Genomic DNA, 27246 nt, shown 5'->3' with positions numbered 1-27246 from the left:
CACACCATCGCCACAGCGATATTTAGCCATCTACGCGTTGATTCAATTTTTTAAACCTATAATTCTTTAAAACCATCCTCCTGTTAGCGATTTCGCGTCGTTCCGATGTTAAATGGAAGAGCCTTAACAATATGATATATAGCGTTTGTATAACATATGTTTTCCAACCTGATTGGAACATCGTATCGTCGATACTTTATCAAAGGATGTTTCCTTACATACATATACGAGCATTGCCAAGAAAATCAAGACCACCATTACTATACAATTACAAGAAAGCAATTACTATAATGAACCGCGGAGATGAAATGGAATAACGACCCCATTGCGCGTTGGGTGGCCGAGTATAGTCTTTAATCATACTCGGATTCTTGGTGCCGCTCGTTCGCGAGCATCGGAGGTGCTTGTTATTTTGACCCAGACGCTATCGATCGGGCGATATTTGACTGGCTGATTGCGGCAGAGGTAAAGAGAGAGAGAGAGAGAGAGAGAGGGAGACGAGCGTTGTCGCGAACGCACAACCACCACGCATCGTTTCCCATCGACGGTGATACGGATGCAGCGAAGCAACAGGATGCCGATACATCTATCTCGTTTTCCGACTGCTTGAAAATTTGTATATCGGCTAAACCGACAATTTTCGAAGTCTGTCTGCGTCCAGTCTTGTTGTCGAACCTTGTTGTACGCCTTCGTGCCGTTGGTTCCCGGTCTCGGTAACGTAATAAAAAATCCGATAAACTGCATGTGGCGATCCGCTTGTGTCGATCGACTCGTTTCCTTCCGCTTTTACGCTCGACATTTTTCTTTCAGCTATCGCGTCGCCCGGAAACTTTGTGCTTGAAATAGCACCGATCGGTCCAGCGTAGACGTTGTTTGGAAAATTTTCTTAATTATTCTGTCGATGATACCTTGCCATGTTATCCTTAATTTTCAACAAGAAGCTAGACTTCATGGATATTTGAATATTAAATCTCGAGCTTTGCGCGTACTTTTTCTGGCAGATATTTATTTTCCCGAATACGATACGAAACGAGTAGTAGTTGGAATTCTAGTTACTTGGCAAGAGATCTTTCATTTCTGCGAGATATTTAAGATCGGACTAGTACCGAGTTTCACAACTTTGGAAGCTTTTTCTCCTGTGAAAAGCGTTTCCATCGAAACACCTTGTACGGGGTATTTTTGTTGCGCGTTTCACAGCGGGAGATAAGCTAATTTTCGACCATGCTTCGGATAGCTAATTCCACGACACTGTGAATTCCAAATAGCCTTCGATATCGACGAACATCGGCAGACGTTCGATATTTCTGATCGATCAATCGTAAATCCCAGCCAAAGATTATTTTTCCTGTCGCGTTATAATCGTAAATTCGTAAAGTGAAACTGTAAAATTGCAAGGTCGGATCGTTCGTTTATCCAATTATATGGTAAACGAACTGGTTCGATCGTGATTGTTTCTCGATTTCTCAGAACAGCAGCTTTCAATTGGATCTCGTTTGCCAATTTAATTATTTTACACGATGCAGTGGATCGATCACGATGAAAAACGTGTCGGCCGTTAATATTTAAACGCTGTGGTCCTGTGAACGAGAATCGATCGAGGAGCGAATCTCGCGTAAACACGGTGTGCAGATTTTTTCGAAAACGCCAGACCACCGTGGAAATTTCGCGTCGATTCCCTTTCGGAAAGCAATTTGAGAAACGTGTAGCTCCGCGCATTGTGCAGCTTGCCACGTTTTATTCAGCTTGAAATCAAGAAGAATACAGTCGTGTAATTTAACTCGCCGCTTATGGAGCATTAAATTCGTTAGGCACCGTTGCCTCGGCAACGCAATTAATTTCGCATCCAACGGGTTTTGCAAACAGGACGATTAAACACGCCCGGAACTCGCTTTGTCCAAGGGTTTTCTAATTTATGAAATTTTCACGATACCGTGATTCCTTGTCGAAGCACGCGTGTCAAAGTTCGAGCGCTTTGGTTATCCGACCAGTCGATTGTCAGAATGTACCGTGGATCACATCGATGCGATTCGGTAACGAGAAACCGTTTACAATTGGCTAAAGAAAAATTATCAATTTTTCCGATCGTGCGCTGAATCGAAGATTCGCGAGAAACGAATTAAATACAATTGCGAAATTTTTAGTTCGAAGGAGAAGGAAGGAATTTAGGAGTCAAACGCGGAAGAATAATAGTTCGCTGCCGTAAATCCCGTCACTGATATTCCTTGTTTGTAATTATCGTCTTGCTTTATTCGTAACTTTATTCGTGACTTTAAAGTAACTTTGAAATTATCAAATATTTTGGACAGATTTTGAGAAGCGAAGAAGAGAAGGGAATTTCATGAAACTGCGCGACAACGTGGCCATGCAAATGCGTTTAATCGCGCTGTAACGGTGGTTAGCGGTCTAACACGACTCACGGTCGATTATTCGCGATGGTCTGGTAACGAAAGGTATAGGAAATGGCAGGGAACGAAACCCTCGCCTCGACGTGAAAGCGGAGCGTCTCGACCTCTCCACGCTTATCGTTGGAAAGCGTGTGGATGTTACGCGGCCATAATACCTCTTACCACCTATGCTATTTCCAATCGCCTTTGCTCGTGTCAATAATATCTCGGGAACGAAGGTTCCGGCCGCCGCGTAATGGAATTGTTCAGCGTTCCTGCCACTTTTCGTTTCATTCGCTGGATACGTGGCATCAGCGTGCTCGAGCAACCTGCCACGTTACATGCCTCTTATGGAAATTCGTTTACTTCCACGCGATTACTACTCGGTTTCACCCCTCGTTCGCAGACTGTTGTATACAGGGTAATTCATAAATGCGTATCTTGTCCCTGGTGTAATACCAACGATATTACGTTGCGAGATATTTCGAACATTATACAAATAGGATGGAATGTCAGTCTTTCGTACACCTACCTTATGCATATCGTTCGCTTGTGTAGAGGTTATTAGATGTATGAACAAAGGAACGCGTGGATAAATTCTAAGGTAGAAAATATATTTTAATACAAAAGTGTAAATAAAAGTAGGAATATAATTCGAGCTGGTCCAGATCCGCGCGCTAGCAATGTTACCCTATGACTGAAAGCCCCGAAGAAGCCATCGTCGTCTGTCTACCGTCTATGGTCTGCATTCGTCCCAGTCTTTTGTCTATACGCTATCGATGGCTTCGGTGCTTGAGAAAACTAAAAAAAAACCAAACGTAGGTGACCACTTCAATAGCTCGATACACGCGTTACTATATTAATAAATTATATATTCGATACATACTCGTACAATCTATTACTGTAATAAAGTATAATTCATTTCGCCAGGATATAAAGTTTCGACGTCCAAGATTATATCTTGTTTTATCGATCTTTGCGTGCTAAAACTCGAATATCTTACTATCAATCATCGTAGCTACTATTTTCTTCTACATATATAGAATAACGTTAAAGTATTGCAAGTATATCAGAAGCTACGTTGTACAACTAACGCTTTACGTGTTCCGCACGCACAAACGATAGTTTTTCTTTATGATTTTATAAAACACGAATGGATAACTTTAGAATTTTGTATCATGAGTTTTAATGATTAATCGTTCCGACTGGAATCGAAGAAAACCGTTGAACGGATAACGATACAGCGAAAGAGAGACTTCGATCGTTCTTAAAACGCGAGCCGATTTTAAAATTATAACAAATTAGAAGTGAAAAGGGAAAAGAGTCTTTTATCGTGATCAGAGTTGGCTGTCTAGCAGCGAGCTAGCGGTGATTACTTTATTATTTACGCCGTCCTGGAAATGAGAGTAGCTTTTCTTATCGTAAAAAGTTTACAAAAGTTGGTATGGCGTTGTAATTTCTTTACGCTTCGGAGACCATCTAAGAACATTGTGCCCGCGCTTTTACGACACTTTTTACAGCGTTGTCCCTTATGTTGTAATAGTTGGATCGTGTGACGCGAATGCAAATTACCACAATCTCGACGAATGCGAACAACATTACGGTTAAAAAGTGCGATACGGTGATCGATAGCTTTTCGCTTTTATCGCCGTTCGTTAGGCTACCGATAGTGGAACGTGTCGATTGATATGGACAGGAAGCGCGATAAGGTAATAGCGAAGCTTTGGCTCGGATAAAACGAAAGGTCGAACGAGTAAAGTACGAAGAGATAATTGATATTTACCGATTCCTTGTGTTAATCGAACGAGCAAGAAAGGTGGTCAAAGTTTATTGAAAGCGAGGCAATAAAGGGTGGCCGGGGACAAAACGAAGTTACTCCGAGATTCCACGACTTGGCAAGATTCGAGCTGGCCATCGTTGCGAAGCTTTGATGCACGTAAACTCGATTAAGTGGCAGTTTAACTTGAGAGGAAACGTCTCGATATCGAAGAATTCCGTCGTCTATCGGGATCTGGAAATAATTTCAGAATAGAAGGAATCGGGAAATTTGGGTCGTCATTGCTTTCATTCGCAATTAGTCTTTGACACGGACGAGTTAGCCGACCGTTTGAGCTATTCGTTAGAGCGCCTTGAATTTTCCAGGAGGAACAAGAAGAGCGAAAATGTGGAAAACGAAGGACAATAGAGAAGCGCGACGGTTCTATTTACCGGTACGGTCGACTCTATAAAAGGTACATCGATGCGAAATCGATCGGTAGGCTGAATGCCACGCAGGATCCGTTTGTTCGGCTGCTTCTCTGAAAAGTGGATTCTCCTCGTGTTTCTTGCAGGATTTCATATATTTTTTTTTCCTCTGATATCGCGCGTTAGCTTTGAAAGCTCGACCGCGTCAGTCAATTTAATAGCAGAATAGTGGCGCACTGCGCTCCTACCGACTGACCGTTCGATTCGATCGTTCGTTCGGCCCGTACCCGTGGAATCCGATCGGGAAATAGCTTTTCCGATTGAAGTCTGCATATACGATCCGACAATAGGCTGCCAATCTCTCGCTGGCTACCAGTCCGACTTCTATATGTCCCGCGGCACTCGTATATTCGCAAGAATCATTGTCGATGATAAAATCCTCGGCTATTTGAACGTACTTGAAGTTGCTGTGAACAACTCGAGACCAATCGAACCGACCGCCCTCGATCAATTTCTGTTTCGCTGCCACACCGACGCGCTCCAGACTTATATACATTTTTAAACGGTGTCACGGCAGCTCGACGATCCTCCGACTCGGCGAAGAATCTGCTTCGTAACGAAGGATACGATCGATATATCCGATTGCCATTGGATCTAATCTGATTGGGAAACGGCTTTTCCGGTAAGAATCTTTTTTTCAACCATCGACCGCGGCAAATGAATTCGAAGAAACATCGTCAGCGACTTTTCCCTGGCGCGTGGAAGGCGCACGGATCGAACGAGAACGTCCGACGTCTTGGCAGAACGCGTATTTTTCCCACAATTAAACGGAGAAACGGTTCTGCGACGCGATCGACTTGGCTCCTATAGCTTTCAATAGGACAATCTGGAGCGTACGTATGTAAGTACGAAGGATTTAGAATGGAGGATGGCGATGCGTTTCGTTGTTGCTCTCTTGCAAATTGCATGGAAGCGCGCCAAAGTGGTGCGAGCTGCGTCATGGCATTCCTTATCCGTACTAGTCGAACTTCATTAATCTTCTGTCCTTTATACTTCGAATGTAATACGAATTTCTTGATGGATCGACGCGACGCGACGCGACGCGACGATGCGGAACGTTCGCCTCGATTCTTCGTTATAGACTGTATTCGACTCTTCGTAATACGAACATTGCAGGACAAGTTTACGACGCGGAAAAATATAAAACAAGTGGAGGAAACGAGTCGTACGCGAAAAGTACGACGCTTTTACCTCGCGATTATTTCTCGAAAATCGCTCGACGTACCAATGTGCTCGGGTTTTCCGAATATCTTATGGTTTTATGTGCCCTTTCATAGGAAACTCATGCACTATCTCTGTTAGTTTTATGAAAACCGTAAAAATGGTCGCGACGAAACGCAATAAAAGCGTCAGCTTCCCTTTCAGCGGTCTAGCAAAAATTTCGAGCGAAAGAAACGCACGAGTGTGAATTACTGACCGGCAGCTAGGTGGTATCGCATCGGCGAAAAATCGATATTTTCATTGTCCGTTTTCGAGTGTTCTTATGGCACACGCTTTTATCGCTAAGCAACGAAATACTTTATCCGTTCAATTACGATTAAAAGGAAGAATTAATCTCGACGTATCGATCAACGAAATATTAATAATACAATATATAATACGAATATTTCCATTTTCACGTTAGAATACATGTCAGAGAGCAAAGAAATATCGTTTCGTTATTCGAGCGTTTTGCTGGATTTTGCCAACCGAGTACAAAGAAAATCAACGTTCTTTAGATCTGACATGTATCTCCAATTCGTAAAAGAGCCAAGTGGATTTTATCGAAATTAAAACTGTCCTCGTCTACGCTTCATTTTATCAAAAAAGCCTTTATGAAAGTCCACTTCACCGGAAATTGAGGGCTAAGTTGAAAGTACTCAGATATTTTTAACGCTGTGATTTCGTTTAGCATCGTCGTTTCCGCGAAAAATGTCATCGTCCCTTCTCGCTCGTATTATTTATTTTACTATTACATTTTCCCATTTTTGTCCTATGCGTATCCGTATGAAACCCGACAATCATAAATCGATTTCTGTCTTTTCGTATGAATAATGGCGGCAATGTTATTTCAAATTGCAAAAGAAATCGTAAAAGGAGCTCGACAAAACTGAATCCTTAGACTATATATTACAATCGACAATATATTATAAACGGAAACGAAGTAATTAAAACGAAGGGAGAGAAAAGAAAAAAAGAAATCGATCGTGCCAAAGGAGACGCGATATACCGGAAACTATCACGGCCGCTGACACTTAATTTCGTTCTGCGTGCGAAACTCTCGAATACCGATGTGTTGAACGCGTCCCATCCGCGCAGACAACACCATCGCAGATCCATCGAGAAACCGGGAAGCTTGCCATTCTTCTACATCGATTCTCCGGCAATTCGCTTCTTGCGTCTACCCTCTGGAAATCTTTTCATCGTTGTTGACTCTTGTACTCGAGTATGGTTTTGCAGGGATTACAGTTTACTCTCCTTCCATTACTTGCACTGACAGACGCGTATCTCTCTTACGATTCCAAGCCATCCGCGATACGATCCAGGAGCCACCCTGATAAGAAAAATAAAATTTATTCAAATATTAAAGCGTATATCGCGGAAGAACTAGGTGTAAAGCGATTTTCAAGTGTCTTTGTTATCTTCGAATATTTGTTAGGTTAGGCTGTTTATCAATTTGCGTGAAACGCAGCGTATCAACGCTCGTATCCTCGAGATATCGCTCGTTATATAATACGTCGTTAGTGGACACCTGGCGTGACGCGTCTCAAGGGACAGCTTTACTTTACACGTGTCCGTTCGAGATTCACCGACACGAACCTACGACATTCGCTGCGGAATTTACGCGCGTTCCTTGCATCGCTCGTTACGTTTGTTTCTTTTCGGATGACAGGAATCCGAGCTGAATCACGCGAGCCAGGAGATGACCGTGTCGCGCGCGATAGAGACAGACTTTCGTAGAAACTTTCTGCCGCATGCAGAGATTAATGGTGTGCGTCGCGCTTTGTGTTCCACCGGTCTATGGGTGGGTTCATTCCGTAGGTGTCGGATGCACCGACAGGATGGTAAACGAACGGATTCTATGAGATTCCAACCGGGAGATCTTGCTCTTGTCCGTTAATAGTCAACGAGGTCGACGATCGGGAGAGAAGGAAAATTAAATCCTATTAGCGAGAGAAATATAGAGCCAGCGTAGGGACAAAACGAAGGAGAAGAAGAGAGAAAGGGGATCGAACGTAGACGAAGAAGAAGCAGCATGGTGGTGAAAATAATGCACCAATGACTAGATAATTCTAGCATGTTTTCGCGAATACGCTTATTATGTCGTATCTTTTATGCGAAATATATTAGATTGTCGCGAGTATAATGAGATTTTTTGTTTTAAATAGAAAAGTCGAGACACGTAGAAAGAATAACTATCTCCAGATGTAATACACCCTCTCCTTCGTTGGAACGGAAAATTATCATATTAGGAAAAAAGGTTGTCTCGCTTCTCCAGATGTATTACGATTCGTTTTGCGAGCAATTCTTCTTGCGAAACACATCGCGTCGCTTTATCTTCGTTCCAGGATTATTTGTCATCCTCGAAACGGCTTCCATCCTCCAATTTAAAGAAAAAAAAAAAAAAAAAAAAATGATTGTCGGGCTGGTTTCTCCATGGCAGGTAACATATACGGTCACTTCTTGACCGAAACTTTCCGCTCAAAGCCTCGGTAGAGTTTCAGCTCTCCTCGTTGACGGTAATCTGAACTTTGTCGTTCCAACTGCATCTACTATACGGAGGAGCGAATGTTGCGTCTTGTGGAAGTAAAATCGAAATGGGATGCGATGGGAAAATGGTTGGACGAACCTAGTCAGATTTCAAGTCCCTGAATTCGTAATTATCGAAACACATGTTTTGCCGTAAAGGCGACGTAACTCGTGATTTACACGGCGATACGTTCCCGTTTGAAATTCAAGGCATCTCGCCAAATAGAGTGCCGTTACGACGAACGATCGTGTCACGATCGTACGGATAAACGAAGAGAGAGCAAGCTGAGTCTCGCGACGAACACACCATTGGAAGATTAACGAGGATCGTACAGGCAATATTTGGATCAGCTATCACGAGGGATCGATTGATATGAAGGAATTTCTGTTTCAACGAGGACTCGAGTATATTTGTTTTCTTTCCCCGCCCCTAACGGCGCCTTTATCACGAAGCCCTCGAAGGGATTTTCAAGCCCCGATTTCAGCCTCGGACCAGCTCCCTCGACAGAGTTTTACGCGAGGGCTCTACGATGAAACTAATTTCACGGCGAACCGCTCGATCCCTTCGATTCGTTATTAGATTTCCCACGGCTAGTGTACACGAACCGAATGAACAGATCCGTGAGCCACGCTAAGGTATGGGGAAAAAGGGAAGGAAAACTGGCTAGAAGGGGCAAATAAAATGGTATTCCGGGTGAAGAAATGTCGCCGGAAGAGAAAGGAAAGCTAGCGAGAATAAGAAACGAGGTGGGAAGGCGAGAGGGGAACGTGTGGCAACTGGAGGAAAAAGCGTAAAGCTGGTAAAAATGTAGCTTGGTGTCTGTGACGGGTGGAAACGCTAACGCGTGGTACGATGATGTTGTACGAGGATAAACACGATGCTGTAATAAACGATTAGAACCTTAAACCGAGTAAAACTCCTTAGAATCCTACTAACAGGGCATAATTGAAACGAACGTGATAAAATATCATGCATTCGCAACGAGTTTGAAATTAAATCGAATTTTACGCGTTTCCACCGCACTCGAATTCGAATAATCGAGGAACAACGTAGCGTCGGAATACATCGCGGGAATTTGCATCGTAAGTTATCCAAATTTTCGTTAATTCAGTTTCTCTCCCGCTGCGGGACATCCAGAGAGAAGATAAATTTGCAACAGCCGTAAAGAAGTTGGAGGAAGAAGACGAGGTGGCGACGAATTCGAATAGAGAAGATGGGACAGAGACGAACCGGGAGACCTTACGGATATTCTGTACACGTCAACGGAGGAGGGTTGATGTACGGACGAGCGGGCAGAGAGGGGGTATCAGGGGTTGCCGGGTAACAGAGAGGTGGGATAAGAGTTCCCAGGGGTGCCTAGCAACAGGTTGCTACCCTAAAATTTCGACCGGCGGGAATGAAGTGGCAGGGTGGGGATGACAGTACCTATAAATGTACTGGGTGGTCTTACTAAAATTGTAAGCGGTTCTCCGCTGGAAGGAGACCAACTATGATAAATTCTAGTCAAATGAAACCACGAACGACCAAACAATAGAAAGTGAAAAGGAGCATAACATTTATTTCTTATAAATATTTTTAACGGCGATTTCTTTGACCAAAAGAAAAGGTTTCTTTCGCCATTAAAGAAGTAAAGATTCTTCGAGCTTTAAAAGGAAATATTATATTATAATTTTTATATTAAAATCGCATTGTATGTTTGATAAATATTCGCTCGAATTTCGTCGACACACGTTACTCGTTACTCTGCCGAAAGCTGTTGCCGGACAGGTCTACGAGCGTAGATTAGCGCATTGTTGTCCGCTAGTTCTGCGACCATAACGTCAATTGCGCTGTTATTGACAGAGCGACGCGGCAACAGACTGTCAGCACTGGTACGTTCTGTGTTACGCGCAACTTTACAACGAGCAATATGGAAAATATGCGAATTTTCAATGAAAACGGAGAAAATAAACGAGAAAGTTGATATTTTGCAACGTTTCGATAGAGACATCGAGTATGGGAAATATTTGATACGAATTTCGATAAACGTTCCGATAAATATTCCGAGAATGTATTTAAGAGACGCGTAGATAAGTTTGAAATTGTAACGAGTATGAGAAAATGGAGATTAATTTTATAACGAGACAGTGTTCTTAACGTTTTTAACGTTTTAACGTTTCGATACTCGATACGATGAGAATTAAAAATGGATAAATTGGCTCTCGAGATTATCGGCAGTGCGGTTGCGATTGGATGACTATTACTTTCGGATAGATGGACGTAAGTTGGTTATACGTGTAATGGATTGAAATTCATTTTGCGCGGGCAATGGAAGAGCCAGATATTAATTCGTTCGTGCAAATAACGTGTGTTGGCGCGGAAATCATCGTCGATGAATATTCCGCGCCGCGATTCAATCTACCGGTTGGCGGCTGAATCAAACTGAAAATCACGTACGGATGCCTTTGCCGAGATCATTGTTCGAATCGAATAATTTTTCGTCCATCGGGAAGTGCCTCGTTCGGAAACATCCTCGTTTTTTTCAAAAAAGTTTGTACCCGTTGTTTCGGATTTTTTATTACAACGGACGTGTTCAGCCGCGCTCGCGTAACGTCAGAACGAGGCGCGTCGTGATAGAGATCCTCGATACAATGCATTACTTATAGCGGAAATCGAAGAAACTCTTAATGAGATTTCAAAGCTGCCGGATGCACGCAACCGTGGATTCTCCCAGTTACTTGTTACCTCGAACCCCGTGGGTAACGTATATAATTTTCGAACGAACGTTGGAACTTTGAAAAGGATGGTTAATTAAAGAAGTACGCCGATATCGATTCGACGATCGATCGACGACCGATAGAGATTAAAATTTGCGATGCGTGTTTGCGGCAAAATATTTGCTTTGCCCTGGTTGGCATCGGTTCGTTTTCGATTGCTTTTACGCTGAAAGCAGACGAAGGACATACGGCCGCTTGCACATGGGTTCGCTATGAAACGTAATAAGGACAAATGGCCAGGATGGGACTATGTATAAAGAAACTAAGTTGCTGGAATAAATGGAACACACTTTAGAGAAGGCTCGGGGAAAAATCCATAAGGATAACAAGGGTTTGCGTGGCGACAAATGACTAAAATAGAATTTATGGTGGCCGCTGACTCTTTCCTCCTTTCTCCGTCTCTATAAAACATAATTATCGAGGCCGTGGACATCGCGATAATCGGTCTGGCCGACCTTTGCCTTTATTTTAGCTATCCTGATAAACTCCGGCGAAGAATCGTCTTGACCCCGAAAAATTCATAAAACCATATCTACGCATCGATGCGTATAACTCTTCCGTTGTCTGCTCCGTTGATAATTAAGCTTCCGATATTTTTAACTCGAAGGTACTTTGCTTGTAACGCAGGTTCTTAAAGTAGCGCGAATTATTTCCAAGTGTTGGTTTTCGCGCTGAAAAATATTCCACGAAAGCGTCTCGGTTAGGAAAAACATCGAACGCTTTTTACAGCTTTTCCCTGGGGAGACGAAGTGGCTCTAAACATCGTATTCCTAGAGAAAGGAGATAGCAACTCGAAATATTTCTCCCGTTGAAACGTTCGCCAACTCTGAGCACCGCTTAGACGGAACAACGAAGAAGTTTTAACCACATGGTAGGCCGTTGTCTGACTATATACGGAGCCTAGTCACTTTCCGTAGCGACTACGTCAAGCGACAAAATTATGGGAAGGAGATAAGTCGGTTGGCCGCGACGACTATTTCTTTCGCTCGCCACCGTTTACAAGTACGTTATCGCGATTACCAGGGAAAAATTAATTGTCGTTGTGCCCGCCATACGCGACAGTCGACTGTTTTAATATATAACGACGTCTGTATCTGTTGCTAATATGCTATTGTAGTTTTTTTTTTTTAAATAGGTTCTACGATCTTGATTGAGAGAACGAGAGAATAGAAGAGCCAAAGATAGGGAGAATAGAGTGTCCGAGGAAACGTGAAATCCAATATTCTGAGGACAGTTGTAATTGAACGAATATTTCATACACGAATTCACTGTTAGTTAAATTGATTTCAACGGCGAGATATTGGAATATTTCATCGTGACTGGTCGATGATAAACATGGTTACGATTAAATTAAACGAAACGATCCGACGTGTCCGACGTGCGTGTTTCTTCGCGTCGAAGCCAGGCGACCGGACAACGAGCAACGTTATCAAATTTTTCCATGAAACGGAGATAAGCTGATATCGGCGATTATATAAAATTGGCGTTAGAAGCGTATAAAAACTGGCGATCGGATTCGGTGTATAGCCAGCCCTTCTATATCGGAGCTCGCGCAGAAGCAAGGTAGAAACGAAATTGAAAAAGGGAAAGCCTATCGATGGTCGCCGGTATGCGAGGGAGTTGGGCAAACGCGCGGGTACGAGCGGTAGATCGCGTGACTTGACGTGCTCTTGATACTTTGAGATTAGGCTAGTCAACCTAACCCAATTAAGGAGAAACGGTTTTACCGAGTTTCTTCCTAATCTTCTCGATCCTCGTACAGTCCGTCGTCCCATCGGACGTGCTAATTTCGCATTGACGGCGGAGTCTTTGAATATTCATGCAACTTTTCCTCTCTGTTCGCCTTCGACTTCCTTCTTTCATTCGTGTTAAAAGCATCGCGTCGCTTTGTAATCTTCGAAACGGTAGCGTACAAGGATTCGTAAAGATTCGTAAATGTTACAAAACGAGTCGGAGACTTTTATTAAAAAATAACGGTGGTTCTTTTCTTTCTAGGATGTTGGGTGGCGTGGGAGGCCGGCACATGTCTACGCGTCGGCGTGGCAGTAGCCCGCTGGTGCGTGGAGGTGCGGGCCTCGTTGGATACGCTGGACCGGGGGCCTCTGGAAATTCCAACGATGCTGCTATACCACCGGATGTACAGAGATACGCTGCCAGAAGGCGCGGGGCGGTTACCACCAGTGATCACAAGAGTTGCGCTCTTGTGCAGACCCGTATCAAACTCGGCGATATCATGTGAGTTTTATTCGCTTGATACGTTTCCTCGCGAACGGTCTCTTTTCCTACGTAACGAGCTAGATAGGATGGCAGGGTTAGATGGTAAGGTAGTTCGAACCCTACCGTCGGTATCTACTTATCGGGAAAGCTGGAAGAGGATGTTAAACTGGTCGATAACGCAACAGCTCTCTCGATGTTCTTATCAAGGGTATCTCTCTAGTAGGTCAAACCACTTAGTCAATGATATCGAGTCCATCTTTATCGCTTTCGGCGATCGGATTGGATCGGATAATTCCTATATTCGTCGTGGCAAATCGTAGGGGGCGTAAGAAACGCTGAGATATTTTTCGAGGTCGGTATTTCAGAACGTGAAACACGAAGCCGCGTATAACGTTCGACCTATCCTGTATTTAGTCAATGACGCGGGATACCGCTGATAGCGGACTAGAGAGATAGTAGTTACCCTCTTATCGAACTTATCAACGAGTAGTATCAGGTTATCAGCTATCGTGAACGGTATTCGTAGAGTAGCGTTTATGGCGGAGTGTAATCGGTAGGAGGTATAGCAGAATTTGCAAGTCGTCCGATCATAGGTTGCTCGTACCACTGACAGTAACACGAAGGGCCTGTGGTCTCCGTAAATTTTATCGCACCGTCGTTCTCGGTCTATGCGACGTTTGCAACGACGCGTAATCGGCGTATTGTAATCGATTCATTGCCACGAAAGCGTTTCACGCGGTACAAGATGGCGACAGGCATAGGTTGCGGCTGACCACATTAGAGTATGCACTACTGCGGCTGAATTAAGGTCTAACGCGACGAGGTGTCTGTACTCCCGGCGCTTTTTTACGTTATCGATCAGTCTTCGATCGTTTGGCTATTACTTATTATTTTTAGCACAGACTGATGTTGTCCGTTCCATTAAATTTAATTACGATTCCTCTACGCATTAGCGTAGTTATTTTTAAAACAGTCGTTTGACGAATCGAACGACCGAATTTTTCTTCGTATTCCGAGCTTCTTATAGATTTTTTTAGACAACGACGTGTGTAAATAACGAGAATCTACGTTACGCGCAAGTAGATCCGCGCTGTCGCGAAGAAAATCGTCGTCAAGGTTCTCGACCTTTGCTATTAAAACGGTCACTAATATCGATTTCACGATTTCGTTCCTCCTCGATTCTATTCTTATCCAGATTCGGTTTCTCGAATCGACGATATCTTAGTCGCGTTTATTCGTTAACGAACGAATCGATGCTGGCGCAAAGACGCGTGCTGGTTCCGGCACACGCGTTTCTCGGATTCTCGGTGATAACGAATAGCTGCAATCGCGCAGAGTTTCCCAAGCAAATCAAACCTCACCGAAATTACTCGAACGAAATTAGTCCAACGAAGCGAAACTGATAAACCTGTTAACGTCGTACGTCTCAGCGACGTATCGTTCGAACGTATTAAAACGAACGTGCAATAACGAAATCAACGGGGGAACGCGAGGCAAGATATTTCATAGAAGTAAATAGGTCGCGATCGAATCCGTGCGTTCCTGGCCGATCACCGTTCGATACGAGACTTTGACTCGAGGAGGGGGCAGTGTGCTTTGCAACCTCTTAGGGATTTCTGGTTACATGGTCGGTTTATCGATGCGTTGGGCTTGGCTGAAGAATAGGGCTGGTCTGTTCTCTGTGGAACCACAAATAGATTCGGGAACGTCCGACATACGACCGTCGCTTTGTACGCGATCGGTAGGAAAGCGTACAGCCAAATCGTGGTCTCGGTCTCTCTCCTTCTATGGTTGCCGATGTGTTACTGTGGGGTGAATCGAGTCGGGGTCTCAGAGTCGCGAAGTCGAGTCGACTCGGTCGTGTGTTTCAGGCTGGTTGCCTGCTGCCGCCGTGAATCAATACCCGCATTGCGCGTGCCACCTCTCTTTCTCTTTCCTTCGTTTTCCTTCTCGCTCTCTTTACCCCTCCCAGCCCTGTTCCCTGCGTGGCCGTCTCTGTCTCGCACCATACCATTCTCCCTTTCCACTCCGCCGTCCGGCTCTCTCCGTCTCTGCTTTTTCCCTCTTCTCTCGTTTCAACCCATCTCCACGTGTTTTTCTCCCGCTTTCTCCTTACAGTCGTTCCACGTCTTTCGACCCTCTTTCCGCTATCGTAGCCTTCCTTCGTTTCTCGCGCACCGCTCTGTATCTTTGCTCGGCCGTCTCTTTTCCTCCTTCGCTCACCCCCTCTATCTTCGTCGCTCTATATTTTCTATCTCGATCGCGTTGTCACAGTGTCCGTTTCATCGACCCTCTCTCCCTTTCTGTCTACGAACGCGTTCGTTCGACTTTCTTCCTGCTTGTTCGGAGAAAACGGACGAAAAGGGGCGAGAACCGGAGACAGGCGAACAGAGAAAGTGACGAGCATGGGATGTGTAAGGTCCGATCGGTGGTGAACGCACCGCGGGCAGGATTGGCCGACGACACAGATCTCCGACGGTTATGCGAGTCTAGCAACTATGTTTCTTCAACTTTCACCGAGTTTCGATCCTATCACCGGTTCCAACAAATCGAACAGAAACGGTGGAAACAGAATTCGCTAAATAAACGAAGGTGGCAGCAACTGTTATCAGCTCGTACGATCCTAGAAAGAGCGTAGCGCGTGTCTTACCGTTCGACGTACTTATTTACCGTATCTAAAATAGCAATGAGATCTTCTCTGTATAATCGTCGAATCGGGAAAAATAAGCGTCGAGACGGAAAGGCCAAGGAGACGGATAGGACAAAAGCTGCTCCGACATACTCGACGCTGACTTTTCAACGTTTAACCGATATTCGTAGAGTATTCGGAGCACCTTATCGCTTTGCTCGAACGTTGAAAGATTTTCGTGGTTGCGATGAAAACAAGCGCAACGTGGCGAGGTCGGTAAACTCGAGAACCGGGGTTGCTGGCAGCGGTGGCAGGCATAGGTTGGCGCAACCTCTTCTGGGAATGATATTTTCTCATAAGACGGTGAGACCGTAACGGGTGTCCGGCTACTCGCCCGGATTTTATTTCGAAAAATAAAACGATGCTCTCTCGAACGTTACTCCACATCCATAAATCTGGGGGAGAAACGCGAGCTCGAAAGATACGAGGTTGACTCGTTACGACGTCCACCGAATAACGAACGAGTCGGGAAAATTATCGATCGACGGTGATATACGAATAACAGAAGTATTTCCATTCGAATTTCATCGTATCGAATATTCGTGGTTACTCCAGAGCGATCAGCGATTCTTTCTCGCGTCTCTCGATCCATTCGAGCGCACGAGTGCCAGACAATCAACGAGAAAACATCTGATTATCGTTCACAGCTACACGCGTAGATTCGCAAGGCTCGTGGAGGTAGTTGGTTTTGCGATATTAGAACGGCGTTGAGACGTGGAATCGGTGACTCGGCGTACGTGAAAACAACGAGACGACAAAGGTGTCGGCAAAGGAAGAGAGTTTTGCGAGGACGTGTAAGCATCACGTGTACCGATAAGTACGTTAACGCGAGAGAAACGGATTAATTTGCGAATGACCGATCGAAAGCGAGAAAGATGGTACGACGCGGAAACCTTATGGTTCTATTCTCGGTATAAGGAGACGTAAATCCGTTTGACTTTGCCTCGATGCAGAGCAGCCCTTACGTTAGAAGACCAATAGATGACGAAGCTAACGGGGTTCAGATGACTTGACTTACGAAGCCCCGATCGTGCTCTCTCGGTGCAACGCACCGTTTTCCTTTCGTTATGCCCAGCGAAACGAAGTCGTCGCGAATGCAGGTCATAGAATGCGTTCTACTTTTTCCCGACGTTGCTCGACGCTCGTCGCCGGGGTACGTTGGCTGTCGGTCGATTTTCACGATCTAAGACGATCCTAAGACGATCCTAAGAGAACGAAGACGTTACTCGGGTTATCGGAAGGTGGACGCGAAGGCCAGCCTTGCTCTTGATCGACGGAGCATCTTCGAGTATCCGTTCGCGTGCCTACGTCGCCCGTGGCGACTCGATTCAAAGCGCGTGAACGACGGAGAAGGCGTGAAACGATCAACGTCGGATCGATCGATGGATAGATACGGAATTAGCGGAGCGCGTTTTTGTCGTGGACGATTTTAGCCAGGCTGCGCGATCGGCCGTGTTACATCCAACGCCCTCGGCCGATCTCGATTGGCGACCGACCCGGTGACGTCACCTGTACGCTTTGACAGACCGATCGAATGATTCGATTAAAATTCTCCCGGTCCAGCCCTGCCTCTGATTAACCGCAATTCGACGGAGGTTGTCTCGTTTCGCCTCGCTTTACCTCTTTTCGTCTCTCCACGCCTCCGCGATACCCACCGAACGACGAAACCTACGGTTACGTTGTTTTCGTCATTCGGCTCGTGTCCTTTCCGCCCCTCAACCTCCGCATCGATGGAAATTCACACCCCTTCGACAAGAGGGAAAGCTCCGATGCCGGAATAACGCGAAATTTGGTGGCGACAGAACGCGACTGCCGAAACAGCTTTCGGTCTCGTCGATCGAGCCTTTCAACGAAAGTGGAAAATCTTATTTTTCCAAGAGACGAAACTAAAAGGGCTCGATAACGCAGGCGTCGCTTTACGCGACTCGTGTCGCGTGCGTGCGTACGTACGCGCTCGAAGGTTGAAGCTGCGCCGTCCTATAAATAGCACGGCCGCAATTAATAGGTTCGAATTAACCCTTTGAGCTCGAATATAGAGTCGCAGCCGATAAACGGGGCGGCGTAGCTTCCGTACAAATTTCACGTCGAGCGTATGGCGCCGTACGCTCTTTGCCTCGAAACGATCGTGCTGGCGATGTATCGCGGTTCTTCGCTTCGATACAAAGTCGTAAACAAGTTCCCCCGTTTTAAGGAAATTTATATATTCATCGGGACGATAAGAAGAACGTTTCGTCCGTTCTTCTTTCAAGTTTCGTCGATCGTTTTGCCTCGATCCAAGCAATATCGGCTTTGTTCGGTGGAATAGGGTGAAAACAGTGGGACACGCGGACGCCGTCGAGAATAACTCGCTTCGTCCGTGTCATCGTCGTCGTCCTTACGCGTGCATGTTCGAAGGAAACCTATGGAAAGCCGTACTTTGTCCCATCGCAAACTACGACCTTTCACGCGAGGACCAACTCGACCTCACGTCGAAAACGAAGAACCAAATTCGAGCTCTGGTTCGAAGAATAAATTACGTAAGGGGACGGAAAATTTCAGGCCAAGGTTTCTTCGACTCTGATAATTTGTTCTTGATCGAGGCGCTTCCTCGAAATATTATTTCTCTTTCTTGGAAATATTTGACGGGATACTTTGGATATTATCCAAAGTACGGAATGCGATCCGCGTTGCTGACGGAATCGAGAAATAAGGACGACGAATGCGTGAATTAAAAGATCAGCCTGGTAGAAATTCGAACGACGTGTTTTAAAGAGAAATCTATTTTCGAGTTAAGCAACGTACGAATGAGCTATCGATCTAACGGCGCAGGGGGAAGGGCGAAGGGAAGTAAATTTTTTATCGGTCTCTGGCTAATCCAGTTTTCCCGGTATAATTTTCGTCGTAACGACGGAAAATCATCAGGCTACGCGACTCCTACGCACCTGTAGACCGGCATATCGGCGAAAGTAATGGCGTGCACGAAAGCGAATAAAGAAGCGACAGAAACGTTTCTTTGATCGAGTTATGGGCAAGAAAATACGATAGAAATAGAAATGGCGCAGCGTGCGGATAAGAAACGAAATACGTCGGAGTATCGTTCTTTCGTCTCGCGAGGAGAATCGTTTCTTACACTCGTTGAAATGGCAATCTGGATTTTCGTTAACGACAGTCTCGTAATTAAGTCGTTCCACTTCGTCGTCGATCTCGGCTTTCGTTGGCGGTTTCCGATGTTATCGCTCGGTTAATTTCGTTCGTCGCCAACGGCGAAAAGCAATAAGGCAGAGATATAATTTTAATTATCGCCATTTCGGGGCGTGTAGCTGTTAACGACCGAAGCGGAGAAAGTCGTCGACCAAGTTCACGATCGCAAATTTGACGAACTTTGCCAACGTGATAGACGTATCTGGTTTCGTTGTTCGCTATCTCTTCTTTTCGAGCCGTATCGCTGGGAATACCGTGCACGGGGTGATTCTTAGAAAACGACGCTCGTATTTCGCTTGAAAGTTTCACGGCCGTTTCGAGATCAACCAGCGAGGAGAACGTGACCGAAACAGCGATCGATGACTTTTCCAATTAGACTTACTCGGAATACCGTGAAGCAAAAGCACCTAAGAGCAATAAGCAAGATTAATATCTTGGAAACGATAATACCGATGGTATTGGTATCGCAGAGCGTTGTATCGTCATCGGTTGGCGTCCTACGCGACCGTCTCTGGCTATACAGAACGGATTGAACGAGGCGAAAAGAGCTGTTTGCGAGCGAAGGGTGGATGTAGCGAGCGCGCTCGTCGGAGGAGGAAGGGGATGGCTGGGTAGAGGTAGTCCAGGAGAGTTCGACGTCCCACATTTTCTCCAACCCCTGCCAACACCGAGACCACCACCTACGGCTCCTCTTCCATCTATTCCACCCGTTCGCCCTTCTCCCTCTACCCATCCCTTCTAACGGCCTGCCACGCCACCCCCTCTTCTCTGCCGCTCGCTTTCCCAGTCTCGACAGCGTTTCGCGATCCCATCAACGAATAAAGGTCTACCAGCACATCGGAGACACGACGACGTGGCGCGCTTGCGACGTCGCGTTTATCGTCTTCTCCGGACGAAATAGAATAGTGGAAAGGACGAAGGCGATGAACCTGCGGTGGTAGGCCGCTCGAACGCGACCAACCTCGCGAAACGATCGCGCTCCTTGCGAAAAGTCTATGGCTATATATATATATATATGTTGTATCGACGAATAACGCGAGCTTCCGCGAAAATACCTTCGTTTCGAACGGTTTGCACGATAGATGGTCATTGGATGTTCGATATTTGCGATTGGAAGGAAAATTTGCTACGTACCGAGTATAAACCGAATGAGAAATAACAAAGGCGGGTCTCGATGGAATCAAGTTACTTCGGTTTACACGGTGGTTCGTTAATCGCCGTGTTTACCCAGCTTCGGGTTATTTTGGGTGATCGCGAAAGAAAGTAAGTCGATATACTTGCAAATATACGCTTTTGTTTCTACCTGACGTCGACGAGATACGAAATTCTACGCTGAGATTCGCTTTGTTTAGCGGAAAAAGGAAAGAGGGAAAGAAAAAGAGAGGACAGGAACGGATGTAATGGTGCATCGAATGCATCCCCGTAGTCACGTTGTCAAAGTGCACGCGTACTTGGCATCGATTTCTTTCGCCCTCTCCGTCGTTCTCTGTCGCTTTCCTCCGTCGCTCGTCGCTTTTGTCCCTTTTCATCCCAGTTTCGCGAAAATACTCACCGATGCACTGTGTACGGACGGCTGCATAGGAAAAAAAAGATCTCTTCGTCTCTGCCAGGCCGGTCGGTCTCGTTCGTCCGACTTGCAGCACGAAAGAGCGCGCAGAGACCGCGGTAATTAAGATAATTGGGCTAATCATTTTTGGCAGAGATCGATATCGCGCGATACACTTACCAATGGCTCGGTTTCGTTCGGTTTCGCTCTACTCGATTCCAGCTTTTCATTCTTGCTCTTCCATTCGAAATAGCGTAGAAGTAGCGTTGTCACCACCTCGTGTATTCAATTGTTCCAAGTAACCAGCAAGGATAACTGCATGGCGAATCGAAGCCGCGTTTGCCCCGCAGACGATAGCGTAGTTAACCGTTTCATTGTTCCGTACGAGCACGCGTGATCCGATCGAAACTTTCGTACTCGCTGAGCCGTAATTGGAGAATCGAGCCGTTCGCTTAACTTTATCTCGATTTGGGGCGACCCTTTCGCAATATCCCCTGCCTATTCCACTTTGCTAATTTCCAGTCGATTCTTTGCTTCCGTGAAATTTCACCGCGAGTTATGAAATTTCGATCGTCTCGAGATCGATCTGCCCCGAAAAGTTCCCTTTTATTTCGACAACACGATACGAAGGAACGCGTGCGATTACACGTTTCTAACATTAAATCATGGCCAGTCAGGCCAGTTGTATCGATGGCTCTGAAAATTAATTCTACTCGACTTAATAGTAATAAGACCGCAGGGTCGGAGTCCTTCGAAACTCGTTCTTCGTCCTTATACTACTTGCGGAAACTCGATGTTTCCTAAATTTTCTAAAGAATTTTGATAAAACAGCCGATTACGAATGTGCGAATAGCTTGCGAACATGGGAAACGCGATACCGTAGTTTTCCGTAGTTTTAGAAAAAAACAGGCGAGTACACGCGTACGGCGCAGAATGGCAAGCCAGCGGAATTCAATATGGGTTATGGTGTTTATAGGCTAGCCGGCAGACCGTTGGGAAGCGGCAGCAGGTTCGAACCTGGGCAAGCAGCCATTAGCAATCGATACTCGCGTAAACATCGGACCGCTGCGCTCCAAGACGAACCAATTAATTTGCCACTTAATTAGCGTGCCGGTCGGAACTGCGCATTCGCGTAAATGTTTGCACGCGATTCCTCTTTCATACTTAAAAATCATTATCGTTATCACCGCGTCGTTCGACGTTTATTTCGGAACGGGAATTGCGCGTCGAGACCGGTTTCAGATCGTCGAGGTCAACTTGGTTTCGATCCACGGCCTGTGCGACCCTCGAAAGCACGAAAAAGCACGAATTGCAAATTAATATGGAAATGGAGGACGATCGTGGTAAAAAGTTCGATGCTACGAGGCGATGTCCGTACGTGAAACAGCAAACGGGCTTTCCTCTTCGTCGTGTAGGATACATCGTACCCGGTAGCTGACTGCAAACGAGAACGAGCGTATTTTATAGCACGGACCCGGTTAAAGGTTGTCCAAGGGGTTCGTTACCGATCGTCACGCTCTTGATACGCCTAAGCTGCTCCACTACCGATACAGATATAAAAATCGTTTCTTTAACGAAGAAAATTCCGTGGAAACTAGATCGTAACGATGTCGAACGATGTCTACCAATAGAAATATTGCGAGTTTCGCTCGATAAAGCGGTGATTCCAATTTGAAACGAAGGGATAATATCGCGAGTGATCGGAGTCGTTGGACCGGTTCCTCGGCGGGTTTCTGCAGCGGATTTCCAGCTGATGTGTCAGCGAGGACGCGGATAGAAGAGCGAAGACGACAACGCTGCTTTGTGGGGTAGAGAGAGAGAGAGAAAGAGAGAGAGAGAGGGGTAGTAGACGATATCGCAACTAGAAAAAGTACGGCGATGAAGACCGTGGCGAATGTCCCGGCGTTCGACCTGCAGGTGCAGAAAACTTGACCGAGTTTCGAGGTACACGCGGTGCAGGGCGACCCAGATTTCAGCCCGTCGCTCCCTCTCCGTCGCTCGCTCCGCCGTTTCCCCTTGTTAGCAGCCTTCGCGTATGAAAACTCCCATGTCCGCGTCGAGTGCGTGTCACGACCCTCCCATAACCTATAAACCCCGTATACCGTGACCATCGAGGCTGAATTTATCTCGGCGCGCTCGTTCCCTTGTAACTCGACCCTTGCGCCTTAATCGTATTCGTATTTTTCTTTTTTTTTTTTTTTTTTAATACTTTTCTATATATAAATATATACATATATGTATATATAGATAGGTAGATATTATCCGTAGACGGGTCGGTTTGTAAAAATTTTCGAAGAACGCCGTATGGCGCAATCGGCGAAAAACCAGTTTCAACGAGATTTTTCGAACGAATCCAGGGTCTGACGCAGTTTGAAATTTGTTACTCTCTTGGCTTCTCGTTCAAAGTTCGTTTTTCGCTAGTGTTTTTGCGCTTATAAATAGAACGTATTTATATCGCGTTTAGCGTACGGCAGAAAAACAGATCGATGAGCGACGACGGTCCGTCGGTTTCCCTCAGATATCACTGGCAGTGATAACATCGATCGTCGTTCAACTGACGTCACGTGTACGCTGAAAACGTGTAAATCAGCCGGCCGATCGTATTTTATCCCTTTCGGAACCTTTTCTCCGTGGATTCTCCGTGTCCGATGGACTCTGAAAATCTGCTCCCAAATAGATAGTCGCGCACCACTTCCTACCAAGTAAATAGAGCGCAGAAATTGCCGCGTGTAAAAATTGTACGAGCAAAGTTTGCCACGTACGTACGTCGGAAAGGCAGGGAATAGAGAGGAAGAGAAAGAGAAAAAGAGGCGTTTTAAGCCTCTTTCGGCGCTTGGACTTTACGCGCTCGTAAGCCGCGAGAAATTCGATTAAGCGTTTCTTCGAGGCGATCGCGAGTTTCGCCATCGTCCGACGCGCGCTAAATGTCTTTCCGGCAGTGGAAGATGCTACGCGCTGTTTCATTTTGGCACGTATATAGAACGTAGAACCGGCCGATGTCGCGTTGAAAACTTTCGGACGGTCGATCGAGTTTCGATCGGACGCTCGAGAAACGTAAAAGTAACCAACGTAGACGAAAATAGCGTCGGTCGGAAACTAGACGTTGGTAACGTTTAGTCAGTAACCAAAGGTAGACCGTTCCTTTTATTTGCTTCTACGCAAATTTTTATCAACGTCTGCCCTGATCTATCGAGGCGTCGGTCGAATCGGTTTCAGTCACGGATCCGAATGGAAAACCTATGAATCGAGGATTTCGTCGAAACAAAAATGTAAGTTATTCGAGGAAAAATCACTGAAACAAGGTGGAATCGATCGCGGTGCTTCTCGATCGGCTAATCGTTGATCATAAATACGAGAAACGACGGTTCGTTGGTTCTGGAACAACCGCTGGTTTTAATTTAGTTAGGAGAGTACGAAGAAACGCGAGATTTCTGGCAAGTTGGCATGGACGATCGGTCTTTCGTATTCCTAGAAGCAATACGTTGCAAGGACGGTGTTTCCGCGAAAATCTAATGGGCTGTTCTAATGTCTGTGGAACGAGAATGTCATGCGACGAAACTGCGTGGGCGGGCAATGCAGAAGCGATTACGATGCGTCACCGAAAACCCACGGGCGTCGTATTTTATATTACAGATTTATTTCGAGGTTACTCGACGACGTTGCAGAATCGTTGCGCTACATTTTTCTTGGTAGAACGGCGTCACCGACGATACGACGATGGAACCGTCATCGGTCCGATGTCTACCCCGAGTAGACGATCTGTCTGACTATGTACGAATCGAAAGGATTATACATTTTCCTCGACAGCAAAGATGGAACGTCTCACTCCCGTAGTCGAAGCCTATGTATCCGATCGAATATCCTAGCAAGCGTTTTACGCGTTCGACGACGGCTAGACGATAGGAACGATAGCGTCGCAGTGTGGAAATATGGCAGTCCGATCGTGCATCGTAAATCGTCGATCGTCCGGTGGTTGGAACGAGGCAAGTTTCTCGAATCGCACGAGCAACGGGACGGGGCGAGGACGAGAAAAGATTCAGGTGGTTTTTAGTACCTGTCGCGCATCGATCCCCACCTAGCAGCCAACCGGTAGCCGAACTTGGGCAAGTTTAATCGATGGCGTCGCGACGCGAATTCGGCCAGGAACGAGGAAAGAGAAATAATAAAGCGTGCGGAACAAAAGAGAGAGGAGAGGAGCAGACATATTGATTTTATCGCGTTGGCGTTCGCGTGCACCGGATAGTATCGTCTCGGTCCGCGAACAAGTCGCGCGTATCGCGAACGATAGTTCGCTAAACGACCCAAATAAAAGCGACGAGAGAGGAGCATGTCGGCGTAGTCATCTGGCTCGACTTGGCTCGGTTAAATTTTGCAAAACCGTACGCACGAACGAGCATCCACGGTTTCGTACGCTGGCGGTCGAAGCGACCAGCGAGTTACCGGCGTTTTCGTTCGAGATGATAAAACAACGATCAATGCGAGGAATTGAACGTCGGACGAACGATGCGCAAGAGCCGAAAACGCTTGGAGTAGAGGCGTACGAGTCGATAACCGGGACGATCACCTGCATTCGAACGAGAAACGGAGACGACGACAAAGTCCGGTTCGATCTGGCGTCGCTTATCGGTCGCGGTGGTCGAATCTTTGAGACGCGTTACGAGAGTCGGTGTAGACGTTACCCTCTCGAGGTCCGTTCGAGGAATCGAAAAGAAGGACTCGCTAATCTGGTAGAACGTTCCGCGCGATCGGTTCGACACTATGCGTTCGCACGGAACGTACATAGAGCTAGTAACGTAGCGTAAGGTAACGCGATCGGTCAAAAGGAAGGAGGAAACGGAAAACGGGAGGAGGAGAGAGGATCGGCGAGGGCGAGGGGGAGGGTGAGAGCGAAGGAACGCGCGCGAGCAGGAGAGAATCGTCGAGTAGAGAAGGCAGGGAGAAAGAAAGGAAGAGAGAAATGGGGGGGGGGAGAGGGTTGGAGGTTAGGGAAGCAGCGGGAGAATCGGAGGGTCGTACGTATCGCATCAGGGTGTATGCACCGAAGAGGGGTAGGCCGCGGCGGGGGTCACGGAGTGCGCTGACCTACTGTTCCACATTCGTCGTACAGAGCAGCCTTTCCGAACTTCGTAGCGGAGCGAACCCAGAAACCCAGAACTCTGCCTGCCCCTGCACCCTTCAGCTTCGCTATCCCTCGACCGCTAACCCTCTCTCGTTCCTTCCTACTAGCCCGTCTCTCTTTTACTTCCTCTTTCTCGCTTCCTCTCCCTCCCCGCCACTACCGCTATACCCTTGCTTCCCTACAGTCTCGCGGATTTAAAGCCGAATCCTTTATACCGTGGAATCGCGCGAAACGGCGCAGCCATCCGAGCGCATCGCATCGCGACGCTATGACTTTCTTTTTCTTCTCTCTTGCTTTTTTTTTTTCCTCTCTCCCCTAAATAAACGAGCACACACAGAGGCACTCCAGCGAGCATCCAAGCCGTGCGTTTGTTTCTTTCGCCTAAAGACCTACCGACTCTGTCCGTCCGAGATTACATCGACGATGGACCGACCCGTTTATCGGAAAATAAGGACTTTACGGCGTTCCGAGATTTATCGATGAGCCGTTGATCGCGTTTGTTCTCGCGTCGCGTCGATAACCCGACTCTAAAGCTACTTTGTATCCGATAGATAACTCGATATATGGCGCACCAAGAACCTTGATCAATTAGAACCGGCTAAAAGAATACGAGCGATTTCGAGTGCTCACGAGTATATAACCTGTTTCGCATGAAACTTATAACGCGCTCGTAGAACGCGATGCACGCGACGGACGAGTCTCCGAAGAAAGTCGGAGGAAATCGGTCGTCGGATAAGAGAGAGGTTTCCTTTAGCAACGATCCTGTCGTTAGTCGGTTTCGTTCGCTAGGGCAATTAACGATATTGACGCGATGAGATCGTTGAACCAGTCGAAGCAGCTGATGTTTTGCTCGTAGCCGACAGCATAATAAATAATGATTGTCGGACGGTGTTCCGTGATCTTGAAGCGCCAAATGCGAATCACGATTACCGGTATTGGCAAAGATGGTTTTCTATGAATTATTCGACAGGCGGAAAGGGTGGACGGGGCGCCGAGATTGCATGGAACGTTCATGCACCCCGAAAGCTCGTCTCCCTTCCCTGCGTTTGCAAGCGCAGTGGCGCATGTCTCTTGACGGTGCCGGCAGTATCGGTTCGACGTACACCTACGAGAGCGAAAGCTCACTTACGGTCACGAATTCTTACGCACACCGGCGATCCAGCCGTGCGTTCTTCTAACACCTGGTCGCAAGAACAGCTAAACGTCTTTTCTTACGCGTCCATTGCTTTCGAAAATGCGTCACCACCGAACGATAATCTTCTTCGATTAGCCGTCTTTCTCGAGTCGGCTGTTTTAAACATTTTCTAACGAGAAACGGAGCAACGGATGCGACGTTTCGTTCGTTGTCTTTTTGGTAAATAGAAAAGTCGTACAAAAAGAC

The 27246-nt window shown here is 46.3% G+C and overlaps 1 protein-coding gene across 26 annotated transcripts in view; it reads left to right on the top strand.

The window, feature by feature from the left end:
• Cac (calcium voltage-gated channel subunit cacophony) overlaps window positions 1-27246 on the top strand; it is a 99786-nt gene that overhangs the window by 12928 nt on the left and 59612 nt on the right. For all 26 annotated transcript variants that reach the window (XR_011799508.1, XM_072000579.1, XM_072000575.1 and 23 more), the window contains exon 2: window positions 13110-13349. Coding sequence is in view for 25 of the 26 variants with exons in the window: in XM_072000579.1 (XP_071856680.1) it covers window positions 13111-13349 (239 nt within the window). In the remaining variant the exon portion in view is untranslated. The remainder of the gene's footprint in view (window positions 1-13109; window positions 13350-27246) is intronic.

This window comes from Bombus fervidus, chromosome 3, assembly GCF_041682495.2.
Source record: "Bombus fervidus isolate BK054 chromosome 3, iyBomFerv1, whole genome shotgun sequence".
Lineage (NCBI taxonomy): Eukaryota > Metazoa > Arthropoda > Insecta > Hymenoptera > Apidae > Bombus > Bombus fervidus.
Note: the sequence above shows the minus strand (reverse complement) of the source record. Positions and strands in the feature narration are given on the sequence as shown.